The sequence below is a fragment of the Ictidomys tridecemlineatus genome, chromosome 12 (genome assembly GCF_052094955.1).
Source record: "Ictidomys tridecemlineatus isolate mIctTri1 chromosome 12, mIctTri1.hap1, whole genome shotgun sequence".
In the NCBI taxonomy this organism is placed as follows: domain Eukaryota; kingdom Metazoa; phylum Chordata; class Mammalia; order Rodentia; family Sciuridae; genus Ictidomys; species Ictidomys tridecemlineatus.
Window position 1 is genome coordinate 116,637,228 of NC_135488.1, and position 20,269 is coordinate 116,657,496.

Genomic DNA, 20,269 nt, shown 5'->3' on the forward strand with positions numbered 1-20,269 from the left:
GGTCAAAAGAAACCTTTTTTCAGCATAAAACATATCCCAGGTGTTGATCCAATTTGATAGACATGAATTCAGAAAATTAAGAATCTCAACTAAGAAATTAGGGCATTTGATTGCTTTTAGTTCATCTAATATTTTCTCTTTGTCTCAATTCTAAATTTTTGAGATTTTCCTTTGAGAAATGAAAGATTTTTTCATTTATTTCTTCTTCTTCTTCTTCTTCTTTTTTAAAATCTGTGCATTTTGATGTAGGCTTCACTTACCTTAATGCAGGAAACTTTAATTTGGTAGGTATACCAAAAGCAATGCTGAGGTGTCAATCTGAGTGACAATCTGGGCAACATTCCGGTTTTCAAGTCAGCTAAAGGGGCAGAGAATTCCAAAGCAAGCACGTGAGGTGCACTCACTGTTGGGATAGAGAAAACCTCTCTGCAGGACTGCTGGGTAGAGATGCATGCTCTGCTTGGGGGCTCAGAGTAATGGAAGTGGCTGAGCATCCACAGGGTCTCTAAAGTCAGGCCTAGGTCAGGAGTCTGCAGTGCTCAGGGGCAGTGAAGAGCCAGGGAGGAGCTTCCCCAGGGAGGAGGCCTCTCTGCCACGGTCTCCAGTGTGCGTCCCCTGATGTCAGGATGAAGAGATAAGCCTGGGAGGACAGGGAGATGGGCCCCTGGGCAGCTTCCAGGGCAGGAGAGCACAAAGGGCATCTGCAGATGTTTGCTAAGAAACTTACAAAAGGGCTGTCTTAAAATCAGGACTACGTGACTGGAGAGGTCCCTGTCTCTCCAAAGAAGGGAAAGTGCCTGATTGATATTCTGATTGGACTAAAGGCTGCATGAACACCTCCTGACACTCAGTGCCTTGCCCGGGATTGGGCAGGGGGCTGGCTTCCTTAAACCTATCCATCTACATAAACCCCTAGATGGTAGCCACTCTTTGATATCTCTCTTTGGACTCCTCACTTTGAGAGCTCTGCTTTCTATTACTCTAATAAATCCTGTCACTTTACTCTCACACTTGTGTCCATGGAATTTATTCATCAAGTTCATTAATCAAAGAACCCAACACCATGCTCCATGCTCCATACTTGGGGGCTCCTCTAGTATCTACAGAAGGGTGAGTAAAATGGGACAATGGCTTTTCAGTGAGCCCTACGCTCTCTCTGACACACACACACACACACACACACACACACACACACACACAAAACAGGTATCTGTCAGTCACTTAGCAAGTAGCAGAGCTGCTGGTCTCCAAGACCCCGACGACAGTCTTGCTGAACAGGCAAGGCCAATCCCACTTCACCCAGGCATTGGAAATGTCGGTCCTGACTTGCTTCAGTTTCTTTTCTGTGGGAGGAAGTTGGTGCAAGGGACAGAGGAAGGTTTGAGACAGCTAAATGGGGTGACTCCCCATGCTTCCTGAAGGTCTCTTGTCCCAAGTCTGACCCAATGGCCTTCAGAGGAACCAAATTTCAACCACGATCTTTCTTTCTGTTTCTGACTTTGCCCAATGATGGTAGCCCCCTCACCTAAAGAACCTTGGATCCTGAGATGAAGTCATGTCTGGTCTGCGGTCCTTGGGAAAGAGATGAGCTGTTAATCCCCAGAGTGTGAGCCCCAGTCTCCCCCGTCTCTGCAGGAACACCTCTTCTCCATGTATACCCTGGGGTGCAGGCTCTTCCACTGCTCTCTCCATCCAACCAACCCAGATCTCTCCTCCCCCTCTCTCTCTCCCTCTCACCCCCTTTCTCTCAAGTGCCCAAGTAAAGTCTCCAGGGACTTCCAGGCTTTGGAATGCTTTCCGGGAGTCAAACCCCAAGTCTGTCCATGGTGCCCACGTCTTAAACAGGGGCCCACTGTAGGAGATGACCAAGCACAGCTCCCTCACTTTAAACTCCCCCCTCTCATCTTTCACAAGCATTTTTTTCCCCTGTCCTCCCCTCATCCAGCAGGAAAAAGACCAGAGGTCTGTCCCTCTTAATTAAAATAAACTACCACTTATCTCTTCTAGTTCAGGGAGCCAAATTATTTGCTTTCTGATCACCCAGAGCACTAATAGGCCTCCATCTTACTTCAAATTGAGAAACATAGTATGATACCATGATCCTGTAAGTATGAGGACCCAAAGGAACACCCCAAAGTGTCAGCATGCCTCGCTGCCCTCCTGGGACCCCCACCACCTGAGGTGTCATAAATCTGCTCTTCCTAGCAAAACCTTTACCATTAATGCCTCTGGCCTTGCTCAGACTTCTTGGATCTTGCTCAACAGGACGACGATCCATACCAGCGAAGGTCCCGGATGACACAGACACATGAAGCAGAGGAGTACACCATACTGCAGGCTGTTTTTATCACTGGGCACCACATTTGGAAATTTGAGTGGCAGGAGGCCAGTAAGGACCCCTGGGTCTTTGGCATGTGGCCAACAAAGACCTATGCATGCATCCTTTCAGGTAAGGCAGCAGTAAATCCATCAGGTCATGGGAGTTAGAGAGGTGGGATTGCTGACCAACAGAAGCCCATTAAGGAGACACCCTCATGAGAGTGAGTAGATTCTCTGGCGTGGGCCACCTGAGTTCTGTTTTCTCGTGTTCAGATGGGAGCTTCAATCTCCACAGCAACACTAGGTTCACTGCTAGTCTATAGCCTGGGAAACTGGGACACGTTTGACCCACAGATGCTCAAGAATCATTTTCTTCTGCTGCCAAGCATGGCCTCAATACAAACCCTCCAATAGAGAATCATGGCCATCAGGGGAAAATATAAATTTTAATACCACCCTGCAGTTTAGCTTGCTTTGTAAAAAGGGAGGAGAGTAGCCCAAGGTTCCCTATGTGCAAGCCTTATTTTCCCTAAGGGAAAAACCAAAATTGTGCCAATAATGTAAATTAGACTTAGCTGTGGTTGCTGTCCCACTGGAAGAAGCTCATGCTAAGGAAGAAATATGAAAAAAAAATACCCCAAATCTACACTTCCTGTCATACCTGTCAATAGCCCATATGCGCCCCCCATATCAAAAGTTATCAAGAAATTAGTATCCTCCATTCTGAGCAAGGCCACTGGGGGGATGCCTCTGAAGGAGAATGTACATTTTAACACCATCTTACAGCTAGGCCACTTTTACAGAAGGAAAAATGGTTGTAAGTGCCCCGTGGATACACTTTTTGTCTCTCGTGCTCAAAACAGCAGCTTTCCTTTCTCCTTAGCTGCCTGCCTGATACCTGTGTACAACGGAACCCCCATTTCAGAGAAATCAGAGAAGGGAACAGAGTCACTTTTAAATCCAAGCTGCTATAGAACACAGGACTGCTCTCTCTTTTCTTGCAATCTGGGATTCAGCTCTTTCAATAAGTTCCTTCCCAAATGGCTTTCTCTTCTGTCCAGCTAAGCACAGAAAAAAAGAAAAGATCCCATAGGAGCAAGGTTTCTTTTTCTTTAAAATCTTTTTTTGAGATTTCATGGGCTTCCAAATTCTTTAAATATCTGGCCTGACTAAAATCTGACCCCCTAGTGCTCTCTGGTTAGATGCACATGGCCCTGTGCTCCCTTAATAGAGTAATTATGGCCATGCCAGTTTTTTCAGTCTTTTCATATTCTAAACTCAATTTTTTTCTGGTGAAGTCACCTTTGGTCCTGCACCAATTAGTCTGGTTTTGTCTGAGTTTCTAGTCCTCTGTTTTGTTGTTTTTATTCAGAGGCCAGGTTTTCAGGGGTTAACTCTCAAACATGCTGGCAAAGAAAAGAGACCTTCTCCTTTAATGAGCACTAAGCAGGAAAAAGAAACACTGGTAGTGGTTGGAATGAACCTGCCCCATGATGGACGAGTGGCCACCTGGACCTCGGATTTTAGCGTCTGCCTTGGATGACAGAATCTATCTCTAATCTCCCCAACTGTACAGGGCTGCCCTGTATCTGAGTCATATTGCAAGAATCTGTGGTTTACTCTATTTTAATTTCTAAAGGGTTAAATCTGACAGTCTGTATAATTAAACATCTGTAACTTGTTTGTTTTCTACATGTGAGAATCTAATGCCTGGCAAAGGGCTATAAAATCTTTTCTTCTTGTTGATTTTTATGTATATGTGTGTATACCTGTGCATTCTATGTTGTGTCTACATGTGTGCTCCTGCATATGTATCATGTTTTTGGTACCACAATATAAATGAGTGCTCATAAAAAATATCCAAATGCCTTTCAGGTCATGTGACTTAAACTGTTTAAAAAGATAAGAGCAAAATGTCTTTCAAATTTCTAATGTACACATTTTTTAAGTGGCCAGCCAATTAAGAAAACATTAGTATCTATAAAATGTTTAACATCCATTGCTTTTAAGGATTTTTCTTGGACAACAATAACTTAGTTAAAATGTTAATTTGATTTGTCTGATTCATTAGTTTTCATGGTTGACATAACGTTAACAATTAGAATGAATGAGTTAGATTTAACATAAATAGTACTAATATTCATAAATTTTTGTTAAAAGAAATATTTGATCAATTTATGAAGTTAAAATATTCAAGCATCAAACGCTAAATTTAAATTTAAGTACTCTTCTCTTCTTTCATTCCATAAGACAACATAGTTTAGGTTTATTAAATGTGCTTTTATAAATCGTTGATAAATGGTAAGTCAATTTAAGATGGCTTTGTTTCTGGGTCTTCACTAAAAACAAGTCAATTAAAGGTTAAAATTCTATTTATGTGTATTGCTGTATATGCAAGGAACAAAAAACCCTAAGCTAGTTTTGATAAACAAACAACAACAACAAACTACAAGAAAAGTAAATTGTATTTCATGTCACTAAAAATGTAATTTTATACACATTCATAAATTTTTAAGGACTGTTCAAACTATAAAGTTAAAAAGTTAACTAGGATAAAATACATAAGGAAGTTACAGAGACAAAAATGGATTTTCTTAATAAGGAAAAATGTTTCCAAAAGAGAAAATACCTGGCATGGCAAAGTAATATTTTTTGTTCTAAAGTTCAAAATAAAAAGGAGTCAGGACAAAGCTAAGAATGTAAACAAGTTCTAGAGTGTCTAGGTTAGTTACAAAAGGAAAGTTACTTAAAGAGATTTCTAAAGTCAACTTTGAATGTACCAATATAAACATCTAACTATGCTCAAAATTTATAAGATTTTCTTAAAACATTGATCTGGACTTGTTTCCAGAAAATTTCAAGATAATTTTGTTATCAAGATAACTTCTGTGTCTCTTAGTTTTTATTATTTAAGAAAATTAAGCCCTAACGAAATTAGGGTTCATACTGATTTCAAAGTTTTTTTTTCAATGATTGCTTTATAGCTCTGTTTAAATAAACCAACTGTTATCTTATAATATTACAATAGAGTTGACACCCTAAATTTGTGTGACTAGAGATAGATATGTATACAAATGAAAAAAAATATGTTTTTCTGAGCTTTGTCTAAGTGTTACATAAAAGCTTATGAAATGAAAGCTACTTATGTTTAATCCAGGTATGGTAACCAATGAAGGTTCTCTTTTATACTTTGTATCTGACATAAAGGGACACACTTCCAGGGTTAAAAAACCTAGCTTACATCTGTTTGTTGAAACGATGTAAATGTTTCATTGTTATATAAATGAGATGCATTTAACATCAGATAATCGTCTATTTCTGATACCTCATCTGAGTTAAGGCTCGGCCTCTCACTTTACTCTATGTGAGGATGCCTCCAAAGTAGGCCAGAATTAAGCTCATTTAAAGTTATGTTCAAAAGACAGATTTTGATTATAAAGATTACTGTGATCTCAAAATAAACAAGGGATATAATACAAAACTAATGAAAGGTTTAGGTGAATTTTAAAATGTATTTAAGGTTGTAATAAAGTTATAAAAATAACAAAGTTTGTAAAGGATTTTCTATGCTATGAGTTTAAAAATTAATAAATCTTTGCAGAGGTTAAATAAACATTAAATATACTTTAGTGATATAATTGAAACTATGTATCTTGATTCAAAGCTATTGTACAAACTAAATCCTCATACATCTTTATAAGTTGCCTATTAGTATTTTATAAAATTACTGTTTCTAACAAAACCACCTGAGCTAACTTAAGACTATAAACCATCAACCATAGGAGAGAGAGTACATAATGCTGACCTTTACTACTAATACCGACCCAAAGTAATTAAAAAGGTAGCTGTAAAATTATAGACATTAAAGTTAAAACTCAGTACTCCTACTTCAAAATGGTGAACCCAACCTACTGTATGTTTAAAACCCAAACCTGGAGACAAAATCAAGGAGTAAAGGGCTGAGAAAAAGCAGCCAATATTTTGACCTTGCCCTCTAAGGTCAGCTGGAACTCAGGGAACAATGGGACGTCTCTGAGGACTCTAGTGAGTCACTGGACCTCCAGGTCAGGGGGATTGTGGAGAAACTAGAAAACAGGAAGCCACCCAGTGCACATTCTGCAAAGAGGAGGGTCACTGGAAAGGGAAAAGTCACTGATGCTTCTGAGGGAAGCCCCATGTGGGCAGCAAGACCTGATCCATCCTGGCAGATGCAGGAATGATAGAGGAGACCTTTCTTAGAGTGATCCCTGACTTTTAATGGAAGATAAGAGCAGTCAATTCTTTACCAGCTTGGTCTTGAACACCTGGCAGGAAAGTGTAACCAAAATACAGTCAGACAGGGACACTTAGAAAGGCAATAGTTTTTGAATGTAACTGGGAGTGTACACTTGTGTCAGTCCTCCCAAAAGTAAGTGAAACTGGGAAGCTATAAAGAGAGGGTCTTATATCAGAGTGTCTGATAACTGCCACAAAAGATGCTGCCAGGGTGACAAGCTTGTTGTAAGTCAGCCTGAGACCTATGAATGTCCCTAACCTCCTACATAGGTAAGCTCAATTGGGTTTTCACTGGCATGGTTATTTAGCTCTGGGTTGGTCTAAAAGATGTAATGTGGCACACGAAAGCCCTAGCTGACTTTACCAAGAGAGTCCTAAGTTGCACAGCTAACAAGACCCTTCTGCTGACACAGAGGTAAGGCCAACGAGAAAGCTACTTTATAAAAATCCAATGGCCTTCCACAGCTCCAGGGGAACCCTGGGCCATAATTAAAGTTAAAAGTTGGGCATGTGTTTTTAGCAACTTTGCTGATATTTCTGAAGCCTTAAATGGCCTCCACTCACAAGTATAAATGACACATCAGGCCACACCTTAAACTCTAACAAGTTACTATCTTCATGGTCTTCAGAGACTGACTGTAACACTAATTGTTTACAGAAAATAATACTTTGCCATCTTTTTATTGTTGTTCCAGCCGGATCCTTACCCTATGTCCAGTCACCTTCCAACTGCTGCCATGGACCCCTGTACTGCCCTAATGCAGAGTGTATTAAGCTGCAGAGTCCATTAAGTTCCAGATGGTCATGGAGGTGCTACCCACCATGGAAGTACCTCCTGACTTCATAGGGACCCAGTAGAGAGGCCTCTGTAGCGGGACCCTGACTGACGCTCCCCTCTTCACATCCCTCTTCAGCCTGAAGCACATGAGAGCAGTCATTGCCCAAATTCCAGAGAGAGAGAATGACGTCAGTGGGAAGAGATAAGCCTGGGAGGACAGGGAGATGGGCCCCTGGGCAGCTTCCAGGGCAGGAGAGCACAAAGGGCACCTGCAGATGTTTGCTAAGAAAAGTACAAAAGGGCTGTTTTAAAATCAGGACCATGTGACTGGAGAGTTCCATGTCTCTCCAAAGAAGGGAAAATGCCTGATTGATATTTTGATTGGACTAAAGGCTGCATGAACACCTCCTGACACTCAGTGCCTTGCCCGGGATTGGGCAGGGGGCTGGCTTCCTTAAACCTATCCATCTACATAACCCCTGGACGGTAGCCCCTCTTTCCTATCCTTCTTTTGCCCCCCACTTAGAAGTTCTCCTTTCTATTATTCTAATAAATCCTGTTACTTTGCTCTCACTCTTGTGTCCCTGGATTTTGTTCTTCAGATTCATGAGATGAAGACCCCATCCCCACGCTCGGCCCTGCACGCCTAGCCCCACACGCTGGGCATAAGAAACCTAGGAGGAGTTGGGGGAGGGGGCTGGGGGCCGCCTGTCACCTCCAGGTCCGGGCGCGGCTCCGGTGCTGATTTGCCGCCAGCCTAAGGGCCGGATTAGGGTTAAGAGGGACGTCCCCTGTAGAGGCTGCCGCCTCCGGGAGCTGCCCTACGCAGGCAGCAACGCGCGCCGGGGACGCGGGGGCCGAGCGTTTGCTCTCCGCGCGCGGGCGGTTTACGGAGCGGCTTTTTGAGGGAGGAGAGGCCGCGGGGAGGCGCCCAGAGCCGCTCCGCCCGCCAGTAGCTTTCGTTTCCCGCCGCGCTTCCCCTCTGCCCGCCCCCAGGCGAGTTTCGATTACCAGGGGCGGCCAAGGGCGGGGTGGCGCTGATGGCCTTTGCCGGGCGCCCGCGCGCCGCACTGCTGCTCTGGCGGCTCTCAGGGCGGCTGCGCGCCTGGCGCGGGCTCTGCGCTCTGGCCATGGCTCGGCCGCGCTGCTTCGCTCTGGAGCTGAGGGACTGCACTTTAGCTCACTTCGCTCTGGGCGCGGAGGGCTCCCATGCACGCCCCGACCCCCGCCTGGCTGAGCTGCTGGGGCCTCCAGGGCGCAGCTACTCGCTGTGCGTGCCGGCGGCCGCGGATGGCGACTGCGGGGCCCGAGTCCAAGCGGCTCGGGTGCACCAGAACCTGCAGCGCCAGCTGCGCAGTGACCCCTTCCAGCGGTGCCAGCTGCACAGGCTGCTCTGCTACTGCCCAGGCAGCCAGGCCCAAGGCATGCAGCACGGCTTCCTGCTGCGCGACCCCTGTGACTGCCTGGACACCCGGCGCGCTCTGCTAGAACTGCTGGGCAGATTCCAGGAGGCTGAGCGTCCGCACCTGGGGGAGTTTGAGGCCGACTCACAAGGTGTACTGTGGCAGCGAGTCTGGGTACTGCAGGAGAGTGGGCAGCTGCAGGTGGGCTGCGCACGTGTCCTACCCACCTTGGAGCCCCCGCTGCATCCAGTGGTGCCCCACCTCCTCAGCTCGGTGGTCTTCCGGGACCTGGACACTGCCAGAGCTATTTTAGAGACGGTAAGATGTTTTTTTCCCTTCAGGATGGCATCTGGATCCTCCACACCAGAACTGGACCAAGCAGTTTGCTCTCCTGCAGGCTGACCTGTAATGAACTCCCTTCCCTCCTTGGTTTGTTTATTCCTGTTCACAGATCAGTTAGTGGAGACATCCTGTATGCCAGGCTCTGCATTAGGCACTGGCTCTTTCGAGATTCTTATCTGAAGGAACTTCCAAGCTGACACAGAACATATCCTAACACCAAGCAATGTCATGCTTGCTGTGGTGCATACTGAAAGTATCCCAGCAGGAGTGGAGAGGGGCTAGGAACGGGAGGATAATGACAGAGAGGTAATTTTCCTTGGTTGTGGCTGCCATTCAGGAATCTTGGGGTGTAGAGGAAAGGACACCAGTTTGGAGTGTAAGAAACTTAGGCATAAATAGCCTTCCTCCTCAGCAGCTGTGAGCCTTGTACCCTCACTCCACCTATGTGTTTCCTCCTTTCCTCCACACCCGTTTGTCTTTCAGGGTTCTTGTCAATGATTAAGGAAACAGGTGAGTCACAGCATCATTGAAAGAGACTAAAGACTGACCACAGGTGGGATCCGGGGCATGCAGACTGGCCCACTGACCTGTGATTCATCAGCCTTATGGGACAGGGTTGCAGAGTGGGTAAGAGTGCAAAGTCATTCACCTGAGGTTGAGTTCAATCTCTGGCATTTATAGGTGCTTTCAATAAGTTTCTCCAGTGCTCTTTGCCTCAGTCACCTTGGTTCACAAGACGGGAGTAATCCTAGTACCACTCTTATAAAGTTATCTTAGAGATTGGCTAGCTTCATATTGTGAATCACTTGGAAGATCTCCTTTTCCAATAAGCACAGAAATAAGTAGGGTCTGGGCCTCTTGTGGAGGTGCAGTGAGCATGGGATAGAGCACTGCACAGCTAAGGACTTGGAATTCCAGGCAGACCCTGCTCTGCCAGCCTTGCAATTTTCACAGCTCCCTAAGCTGTTAGTAGAGGACAGAAACACACTGCTCATTTACCAACTTGCCACCCTCTGTTCCAGGAGGGGCCTGTGGTTCCACTCTGACTGAGTTATACTGCCCTGTAAGTATGGGTCTTGACCAATGCAGGATGTGTGTGATCCAGAGAATTGAGCCTTTATGAGCCTCAGTTACCCATTACAAAACTATGGTGGCCAGCCTGTCCCAGCTTCAGGATACCAGGAGTTTCATATGCCTGGTGTGGCCCTTGGTTTAATGTAGGCCTGGTCTTGGGCAACTACAAAAGCCCCCGTGCTTGCTGCTGATGGATACCCATTGTATTGCAGTGTATGTCCTCTATTCCGGAAGCCCGGGCAGTTCTTGACGTGGTTGACAAGTGCCCAAGGCAGGTCCAAAGAGGAAAGTTCCCAGTCATTGCCATCGAAGGACTGGATGCCACTGGTAAGAGACTTTGTCGTTACAGACAATGGCATTCACTGTTCAGTTGTGGAGTAAAAGAAGTTCTTCTGAAACAGAACTTCAGACAGAGCCTTCATCTGGCTGTACTGCACAGCAGGTGCTGGACTGGGCAGGCCATAAGGCAGCCTCCCCAGGGGACACCATGCGGACAGGGCGAGTTCTGACAACAAGGCTAGTCAGGGGACAGGTGCAGGGAAGGCGCTCCAGAAAGAGAAATGGCCTGGGCACTGGTGCACAGACGTGACCCGCATGGTGTGCCCAGGAACCCCAGGCAATTCAGAGGACGATCTTGGGAAAAATGTGGAAGAACAAGGAAATGGAGGAGGAAAAGCCTTCTGAGCTGCACAGGTCTCAGGACACGTGCCTGCAGTGAGACTCGGGTGCCCAAGGGGAAGAAGTGTGGCTTCTGGGGCAGACAGAAGTGGAGAAGAGGAGGCTGAGCTTGGAGAACACTAGCACCCGTGGGGCTTGGCATGAGGACCAGCTTCAGGAGTGTCATATGCCTCGTGTGGCCCTTCCTTGTCAACTTAGGGGCACACACTTATCCTAATAGCATCACAGTAGTGTCCAGTGGGAGCCCTGTGTCATGACCAAATGGACTGTGGTGCAGGTGGAGGGCTGGCTTTGACTGTCCTGGTTCCCTCTGAGTGATCCGGAGGAGAGGCAGTGGCTTTGGACTTCTGATGGCCATCTGTCACTCATTGGGTGTGCCCGCTCTGCTGGAGCCAGTCCCAGTTATGCGGTAGTCACACAAAATCTCAACAGCCTCAGTCCTCCAGCCAGTGCAGGCTCTGCTCATTTGTTTTATACCTAAAGCTAATTTAGATTCTGAGGGGTTAAAAAAAGGTCCAAATGTTTAACATCAGCACACACGTGCTTGCATGAAGAACTCATGAGCAGAGAGCGCCGTGTGGAGACAAGGAGGGCTCACCTGTCACTAGTGCATTCTGGGTCCAGGCCCATCAGCAGGGTGTTTGGGTAATTTGCTACTTTTCTCTAGTGCCAGTTTGCTCCTCTATAAGGTGATTAATCAACACCCATTTTGTAGGGTCCTTGGGAAAATTAGATGCATACTGTGTGTTGAGCTCACAGCTCCTAAAGACACTGACAAATGCTAGGGTTCATCTTAACAACCCAAGAGAAAAATACAATAAAATTAAAGAAATAAACAGTTTATAATAAATTCTTGAAAACTTAAGTGGAGAGAGAGGGGTGGGGAGGGAGAGAAAAGACAGCTAAGCATTAGGAGCGCAGAGAAGCCAGCCGACAGTGTCCGGGAGTGGATGTCTTTCTTATCCGCAACCATGCTGAGCTCAGCGCTGCAGCCAAGGCTTATGGGATGGGTCCAGGGAAGAGGCTGATGTGAGTACAACCTGCAGCTGTGCAAAGGGGATCAGAAAGACGCTGAGCAGGGCTGTAACTTTGAGGAAGAACTAAAGTCTAAATCCAGATAGAGCGGCTCCAACGGCCAAGCCCAGGGAGCCACGGCAGGAATGAGTGGATGAGTGGTAGAGTCAGGGTTGGAACTGGAAGGGGCTTGAGGAAGTGGCAGCAGGGGGTGAAGAAGTGAGAAGGGAGGTGGGACCAGGAGAGGCACCGGGATGCCACCTGTGTCAGCTTCTCTCCATTGGGATCAAGATACCCGGCACACACAATTTCGGGGAAGGTGATTTGTTTTGGCTCATGGCTTCAGAGGCTTTGGTCCATGGTCGGTTGGTTCCATTGCTCTTGGCCAGAGATGAGGCAGAAAGAACATCATGGTGGCAGAAGGAAAGCTGCTCAGCTCCTGGGAGCTGGGAAGTGGAGGGAGAGAGAGACTGAGAGTGAGAGCAAGATGAGAGAGAGGGGGGGGAGGGGGGAGGGGAGGAGAGGAGAGGAGAGGGAAGACAGACCGACCCAGGGGCAAGATTCAGCCCCTCAGGGCATGCTCTCAGTGGTCTACTTCCTCTGCCCGGCCTCACCTCCTAATAGTCCATTCCAATTATTCATCCATCAGATGATCTCCAAACCTTTCCTAAAAGCCCCACTTCCTAACACTGCTGCACGGGAACACAGGGAACTGTGGGGGACTTCCCAGGTCCAGACCACAGCACTGTGCCTGGGTCATTCCCCAAGACAAGTCAGATGTGGGTGGCGTGGGTGAAGAGAAGCACGGGCCAGGAATAAGGGAGCACGTGAAAGGAGCTCTCGTATCAGGAGCCTGCAGACCCAAGTTCATCATTAATTCATAAAAATGAAGATCATTTTTTTTCCTTCAAGATATTCTAATGCCAAGCAGAGGAATCCTAAGTTCCTCTCAGCCTGCAACTTTGTATAAAATACCCTAGTGTGAGATCACCTCCTTTCAATGACAGATTGAAATAATTATTTTGCTTCTTGATGTTAATGTGAACCTTGTGATACTACAGGGGCTGTGTCAAAAATGTGATGTCTTTTGTTTGTGACTTGCAGGTAAGACCACGGTGACCCAGGCAGTCTCCAAGTCTCTCAAGGCTGCCCTCTTATACTCACCACCCTCTTGCATTGGCCAATGGAGGAAAACCTTTGATGATGAACCAACTATTATTAAAAGAGCATTTTACTCTTTGGGCAATTACATTGTGGCTTCTGAAATAGCTAAGGCATCTGCCGAGTCTCCTGTGATTGTAGACAGGTATGTATAAAGCTTCCTTGAATCAGGCATTTTCTCCCCGACGTGTGTGGGGTGTGGTGGGGCACACACAACACCCTATTGTGTTAATCAAGTGAAAATTGTGTTAAGATTATAATAGCAACCATGTCTGTCATTTATTAACTGCCTACACCAGCCATGGCATTTGGCACAGAACTTGTATACATTTTAGTGACATCTGGATCAGTAGATGTAGGGTAGAAAGATATCAAATGTTATCCCCAATTTAAGTGATTACAAACAGACCCTAGAAAGGTCGAATAACTTGCCAGTGAATGAGAAGTCTGGGCTTTGCCTCTCTGTGCTTTTAGTGGTTCATTTGTTCATTGACTTATTCAACAAAGATTTATTGGACACCTAACGTGTGCTAAAGACTTCTTAGACCAAAAGATTTAGGGTAAATGAGATCGTCCGTACACTGCTTCTGTGGAGCAAAGTGACCAGTTGCAGAAGACAGTGACCTCGTGAGCAGAGATGTGAGGTGATCTCAGAGAACGTAAATATGAGGAAGAGGGTAAATCAAGGTAACATGACACTGAAAACCTCCACACACCCAGTAGGTGCGGCGCAGAGGGCCTGCCTCAGAAGGCATCTCTGAACAGTGATCAAAAAGAGTCAGGTGTGAAATTTCCAGGGGTGCAGAATGATCATGTAAGCCAGAGGCTGACAGATTCAGGGATCGGAGGGAGGCCCGGGTGCTGGAGCACAGCCCGTGAGGCCTGCTTTCTGGAAGGACGGAAGGAAAAGGTGGGGCAGGTCACGGGGAAGTGAGAATTTTATTCTTAGTGGGGAATTATCCGAAGAATTTAGATGTGGGAGTGGCATGAACTGATATTTTAAAGTTTGTACATATAAATAATAGCTTTCAAATGCAGTAAAAATGGACAAAAGCTATATAGCAAGGGGTACTGAGTTTAACATCGTCTCAACACGGGGTATAGAAATTGCAACCACACTAAGATGCCATTTTGCCCCCAGGAGTTTGGTGAAGACCTGGGTTGGAGAAGACAGAGATCCATGGGAACTCATGTGTGGGGCTGACCAGAGATGGACACTGGTGTTGTCCTGTGCAGAACAGGTTAAGGAGATGTAGCAGAGGGGAAGGTTGCTGCCACTCGCTGGAGGAACACTCTGCAGAGTTTATTTCAGCATCATTTATACTATTAAAAAGTTTGAAAAGCCAAAAGCCCACCAATATAGAAAGGAAAATACTGGCATATTTGTAAAATGGAATATTATGTAGCAATATACACAAGGGTAATGCATCACTGGGCATAGATTACAAAACCATAATGTTAAATGCAAAAAAAAAATCACATTGCAGAAATATGCTCAGCAGAATGCATGTGAAATAATACTGCAGAGTATGGAGAGATGAAGGAATGTTGAGCACTGAATTTAAGAGAGCCATATTCCCATGTGCAGAGAGAAATGTGGTTGCCAATGTGTCTAGAAGGGCTTCATTTGTGATGTATTATTTCTTTACATTACTCAAGTATTCATTTTACTGCTTTCTGTGCAATTCTAGTTGTTTTTGAATTTAAGCAATTTCATTTAAGCAATTCAATACATATTAAGAAGGGCATTAATAATAAATGAAAATCCCAAGGAATTTCAGGAAGTGAGCCTATCAAATACCCTGAACCCTGGGTTATGGTTTAGCTATTTGGTGTCCCCGCAAAAGTTTGTGTGTTAAGACAATGCAAGAAAGTTTTGAGGTGAACTGATTGGGTTATGAGAGCCTTAACTTAATCATTGCATTATCCCCTGATGGGGATTAATTGGGTGGTGACTGTAGGCAGTGGGGGTATGATTGGAGAAAGTGGTTCCCAAGGGCCTGCCTTTGGGGTATATTTTTTTCCCCTGGTGAGCAAGACTCATTCTCTACTTCCTGGTGCAGAGACTAACCATTCCCAAGAAATGGAGTCAGCCAACTACAGACTGAGACCTCTGAAACCATGATTCTCAGATAAAGTTTTCCTCTTCTAAAATTGTCCTGGTCGCAGCAGTGAAAAAGCTGACTAAAACACCTGGTCAAGAATGGGAGCCTTGCTGCACCCCATAAATCTGCTCCTTCTCCACCTGAACACGGTCCATTCTCCTGCCCAGTGGTAGCCACTCTCCCGATAGCATCTACCACATATTGGTTTTGCCTGTTCTTGAAGTGCCTATGAATGCAACGCTACGTCATATGCTATTTGCATTCAGTTTGTTTTTTTTTCACACCACCTTGTGTTTGTGAGGTCTCCGTCTGGTAATGAACTTTCACACACCTTTGCTGCAATGTACACGAGATTCTGATGCACAGGTTTCCGGGAGAGGAACGGCAGGGGCATGGCGTTGAGGTGTATTCAGCTTTCATAGGTGTGGAACAAAGTTTCTAGAGTGCTGGAAACAACTTACAGCCTCATCTTGTCCCACAGGAGGGTCTGAGCCCTCCCTTGGAAGCCCCCATCACCCACACTTAGTGCAGTCTGATTCTGCTCTAGCCTTTCTGCTGGTTCATTTTGGGAAGCTGGTAGTTATGGCTGCTTTGCTGCACCAGGGAAGAGACTTCCTACTTCTTTTTTGAAATGATATCTTTCACTGTGCTTTTTGGTATACTGGAGATGTTTCATAAAGAGATCACCCAGATGGTTTTTAAGAATCAAGGATGTGGTGGTACCATGAGGATGAGAGGGAAACAGCAAGTTTAGCCTGAAGCTGTGGCTTCTCGTCCCAGCTACAGTGGCAGCTTGGGGTATGACTTTGGTGGTGGGGGATGGTGGGCTGGATGGGGTTGGGTGGGGGTGTTTTAATTGTTTCCAAGTTGGCAAGTATGAGGAATGCTAGAAGAAATGGCAAAAGCTGTGGAGTCTTGTTCCTCTTTGGGACACTTGCCTGGGCGACACCTTGGCCTCATTGCCAACTTGCCCAGTGTTAACCATATCCACAGTCATTCCCTAGTATTTCAAGGGGGAAGACTAAAATTTTCCTGCAGACCATGACTTCAGGTGGGGCATATTTTCCTTGGTGCCCTGGGTGCTGAAGCAATACCTGCAGTGGAGACAGGTACTCATGCCCTCCGTCTCTTGGTTTGCTGATCTGTCAAAGCGGTATATTATACGCCCTCCCCTGCCTGCTCTCAAGGCCTGTGATGCATAGCAGTGAGTTGATTCATGAGCAGGGTCTCTGACACTGCAAATCACTCTAAAAATAGACAGCATGGTTCTAAAGCCATATATGATGTATTGGCCAAGGGTTCTGGGTTCGTGCTTCCCCTGATGGTGGGATCCAGAATGCCAGATAGTGCAAAGAGTGGAGGTGATGTCCAGGGGCATGATTATTTTAAAAGCACAGTAGGGCTGTCATCGAGATAACTCTATAGAAAACAGGCTTTAATTCCATCTTTCTGCTCTGTGTCCCTGGATTGTCTGCAATTTAGTTCTTGTCAGAGGAAAAGCAAAGAGCAGTTCTGTGTCATCTGAGTGGGTTTGTCCATTTTTAAATATTCTGAAATCTATTTTTTAGGTAGCACCTTCCTCTGGCTGGATGATGTATGGGTAGAGGTTGCTCAAGACTTCTATGGTAAAGGAGTCTTGTTGAATTATCAGCCTTTGTCTTCATACTGAGCCTTTCACTCAGAGAACACGGAGTGTGCAGATGCCTGTGGTAGTCTGGGCGACAACACCTGTCTGCTTGCCTGGCACTGATGGGCAGTCAGATGCCTGGAGGCTCAGGGTCCAGCCCGGGGTTTCCTGGATGGGCACGTTCAGTGTGAATAGCACAGGAGTTGACCTGACTGTCCAGAGTTTGCCCAAGACACAGTACTCGACTAAAATGAAAGGCCCACAGGTCTGTTCTGTTGGCCCTCACTCCAGCACAGGACCAGCACCCTGTGGGCAAGCCCCGTGCAGCCGCCTCCGCTCACGGCAGGGGACAGTGGTAGTCGAGTAAGGGCAACCTCACGGAGAGCCCACTCATCATTGCTCTTGTTTTCAAACTGTTTTGTGATTTTTGATAGAACTCAGTTTTACTTGCCTTGGTGCATCACCCTGGGAGCCCACGGGCCAGCCCTGGGTTCCTTGTGCTGGCCAGCTGATCCCTGGGCGCTGCTTGGCATCTGGCTGGTTCAGGAACTCACGGCTGCTTTTCTTCTCAGGTTCTGGCACAGCACAGCCACCTATGGCATAGCCACTGAGTTGAGTGGGGGTCTGCAGCACCTGCCTCCTGCCCACCACCCCGTATACCAGTGGCCAGGGGACCTGCTCAAGCCTGACCTCGTCCTGCTGCTCACCATGAGTCCTGAGGAGAGGGCACAGAGGCTGCGGGACCGGGGCCTGGAGCAGACCAGAGAAGAGGCTGAACTTGAGGCCAACAGCGTATTTCGTCAGAAGTAGGTGTCCCTGGGGGAAGGCAAGTGGTGGGCATCCCGGCAGGGACTGAGCCAGAATTGGCACTGGCTTTAGGCACATGGAGGAAGTGACCATGTCCCGTGTTTCCGTGTTTCCAAAGTAGAGGCAGTGCCCTGAGCTGTGTCAGGGCCCGTGGGCAGGCCCCGTACCGTGGGGCTACAGCTAAAAGTCCATTGACTGGAGATTAGACCATGCCGCTTGTCCTGGCTGTGCCAGGAACAGCACGAGCCTGGGTAAGACAGTGAGGTGTCTGTGCCTCGGTTCCCCAGTCTGGATAGGATGGGCATAGCGCAGAGTGCCTATCCTGCGTCAGGCGGTTTACCTACATCTGGGTGCAGTTCTCCCACAGCCTCCCTCGAGAGGCCACATCTGCCTTATGTTAACAGTTTACAAAACCAAGGCTCAAAGGATTAAATGATTTGTCCACATTTCCGTACTATTAAGTAGTAAAACTGCGATTAGAGTCAAGATCTTTGTGCCTTCAAAGACAGTGTTTGTTTTGATCAGAGGGTTATGAGCACCACGGCCAAGAGTCCAGACAGGCCTGCGGCGTCACGGCCAAGTGTGGCTCCGTCTCCAGCCCTGGTTCTGGAGGCGAAAACCAAAGTAGCTTAAACAGATAAACAGTGATATCATTGTCATCACCCAGTAGTGTCACCCTGTAAAGAATAAAAATAACTGTGCTGCATGTGAAGATATCATGCCCAGCAATTTGCATTTATACAAATTCCAGTAAGCCTCTTTACAAACTCCTGACAGAGGTATTATTTCAGCACTTAGACACAAATGACCCGGCCAGGACAGGGCATGGGACAGGCTGATGTAGCTGGTAGGTGGCACAGCAGATGCTCCAGCTCCAGGCCCCATCTTAACCACTGTGCCACAGAGCCTGTGATAAACAGACACTGGCCACACGGGCACCTCACTGCAGCTGACCGGAAAGGAGAGATGACAGGGGACCCTGGCAGGAGCTGTACCCTCCACTCAAGTGCTGGAAGAGTTAAGTTCAGGCAGCGACTGCGCAGAGGACTCTGGCCCCTGTGAAGATCTTCCAGGGAACAGACTGGGAGAAATTGGCCATTGGCCTCTTTATCTGTTTGAGCTTTGGTTTCTTTTTCTGCAGAACAGTGATAACGATGGTTCCTCCCCTTAGGTTACTTTGCGTATTAAATGAGAAGAACTGGGCAGAATGCTAATGCTTGGCAGATGATAAGTAGTCAATAAATGCTAGCTGTTAAATTATTATTGCTAAGTTGTCATTTATTAAGCAAAATGCATTTACCGTCATCTGTGGGCAAAGCGAGCGGCTCGGGGGAGCTGGGAGGTGAACGAGGAGGCACTTGGCCTCATGTGGTTATCATCACGGTAGCAGAGTCTCTCTGCAGGGAGAGCTGTGCCAGGAACCAGGCTGACGCTTCCTTCTGCCTGTCCCCAGGGTGGAGCTGTCCTACCGACGGATGGAGAATCCCGGCTGCCTCGAGGTTGACGCCAGCCCCTCGAGAGAGAAGGTCCTGCAGACCGTTTTGGGCCTGATCCGAAACACTTTTCAGGACTTGTAGGTCTCTGGCCAGGTGCCCCGTCTCAGCAGAGTGGGTGTCGGCTTGGTAGATCCACGTTGCCCAGGTGTATTGTGTGACAGAAAACGGGAGACTGGGCATTTTATTTGACTCCAGCCATTTATTTGCCTGAAGGCCCTGGCAAGCTTGTGCCTGGTGGGGCTCCACAGGGACTGGCGATTTCCTTCTGCCCAGTATGTGGACAATCTCCTCAGAACATGTTTTCAGCTCCGTCACTGTCAGACTTCTCCAAGAAGGATCTCATCCAGAACGTATCAGGTGTACAGAAGCCACCAGGAAGCTCTCCGCAGCAGCAGACAGCCCAGCAGCCCCTTCCGATGAACACCTGCATCCCTACAACATCGCCCGTCAGGACTTCCAGACCTGGAGGCACCACATCTGCGTCAGCCATGCATTTCCACACAACACACCTGTTCACGGCCACCTCTACAGAGCTGTTTGTGCTGGGGGACATTCGCAGAGCAGGCAGCAACCTTGTGCCTGAGGCTCCGAGCCCCTTGGATAGAACCCTGGGTTCCTCGCGCTCAGAGTTGAACAGGAAGATGATCAGCCAAGCTGCTCTCGCTGCAGACACTCCAACCTTCTGTGCGTTCCTTGTTTCCATCCCCTTCCCTTCCTTTGAAATATGGCTCTGAATGTAATGAGCAGTCTGCAAGGAGCTGGTTGCCTTTCACTTAGCCAATCCAGCAATTTATTTATATTGATGTTTACATTATGTGTTTCCTCAGTGTAGGAGCTATGAGTCACTAATTAAAATTGAAGTCAAGAAGCTAAATGCAATGTTTGTTGTGTATTTTCATTACACAAATTTAATTTATCTTTCTCAGTGAGCACAGTGCATCCTGGAATGGGTTTTCTTAGTAAATTATCTTGCACTTGAATGTCTTGTGATTGCACATGGAATCAGCTTTGAGATCTGCTTGGCTACAAGACAGTAGCTGAGGAAAGGGGGACTTAATAGCTCTGTGGCCTTGGCTGAGTCACGGAACATCAACAGTCTGTGTTACTTGATCTGAAGAGGGACAGACATTCTTGGTCATAAAGAGATGCTTGAACCAGGTGAGGACCTAAAATTCCTTCCAGTTCTAAGG

The 20,269-nt window shown here is 46.8% G+C and overlaps 1 protein-coding gene across 1 annotated transcript; it reads left to right on the forward strand.

The window, feature by feature from the left end:
* Positions 1-8,177: 8,177 nt before the first annotated feature.
* Cmpk2 (cytidine/uridine monophosphate kinase 2) lies at positions 8,178-19,953 on the forward strand. Its single transcript, XM_005327342.4, has 5 exons — positions 8,178-9,093; positions 10,404-10,518; positions 12,988-13,189; positions 17,349-17,582; positions 19,037-19,953. The coding sequence occupies exons 1-5, from the start codon at positions 8,413-8,415 to the stop codon at positions 19,158-19,160; spliced, it is 1,356 nt and encodes a 451-aa protein (XP_005327399.2). The 5' UTR covers positions 8,178-8,412; the 3' UTR covers positions 19,161-19,953.
* The last annotated feature ends 316 nt before the right edge of the window (positions 19,954-20,269 follow it).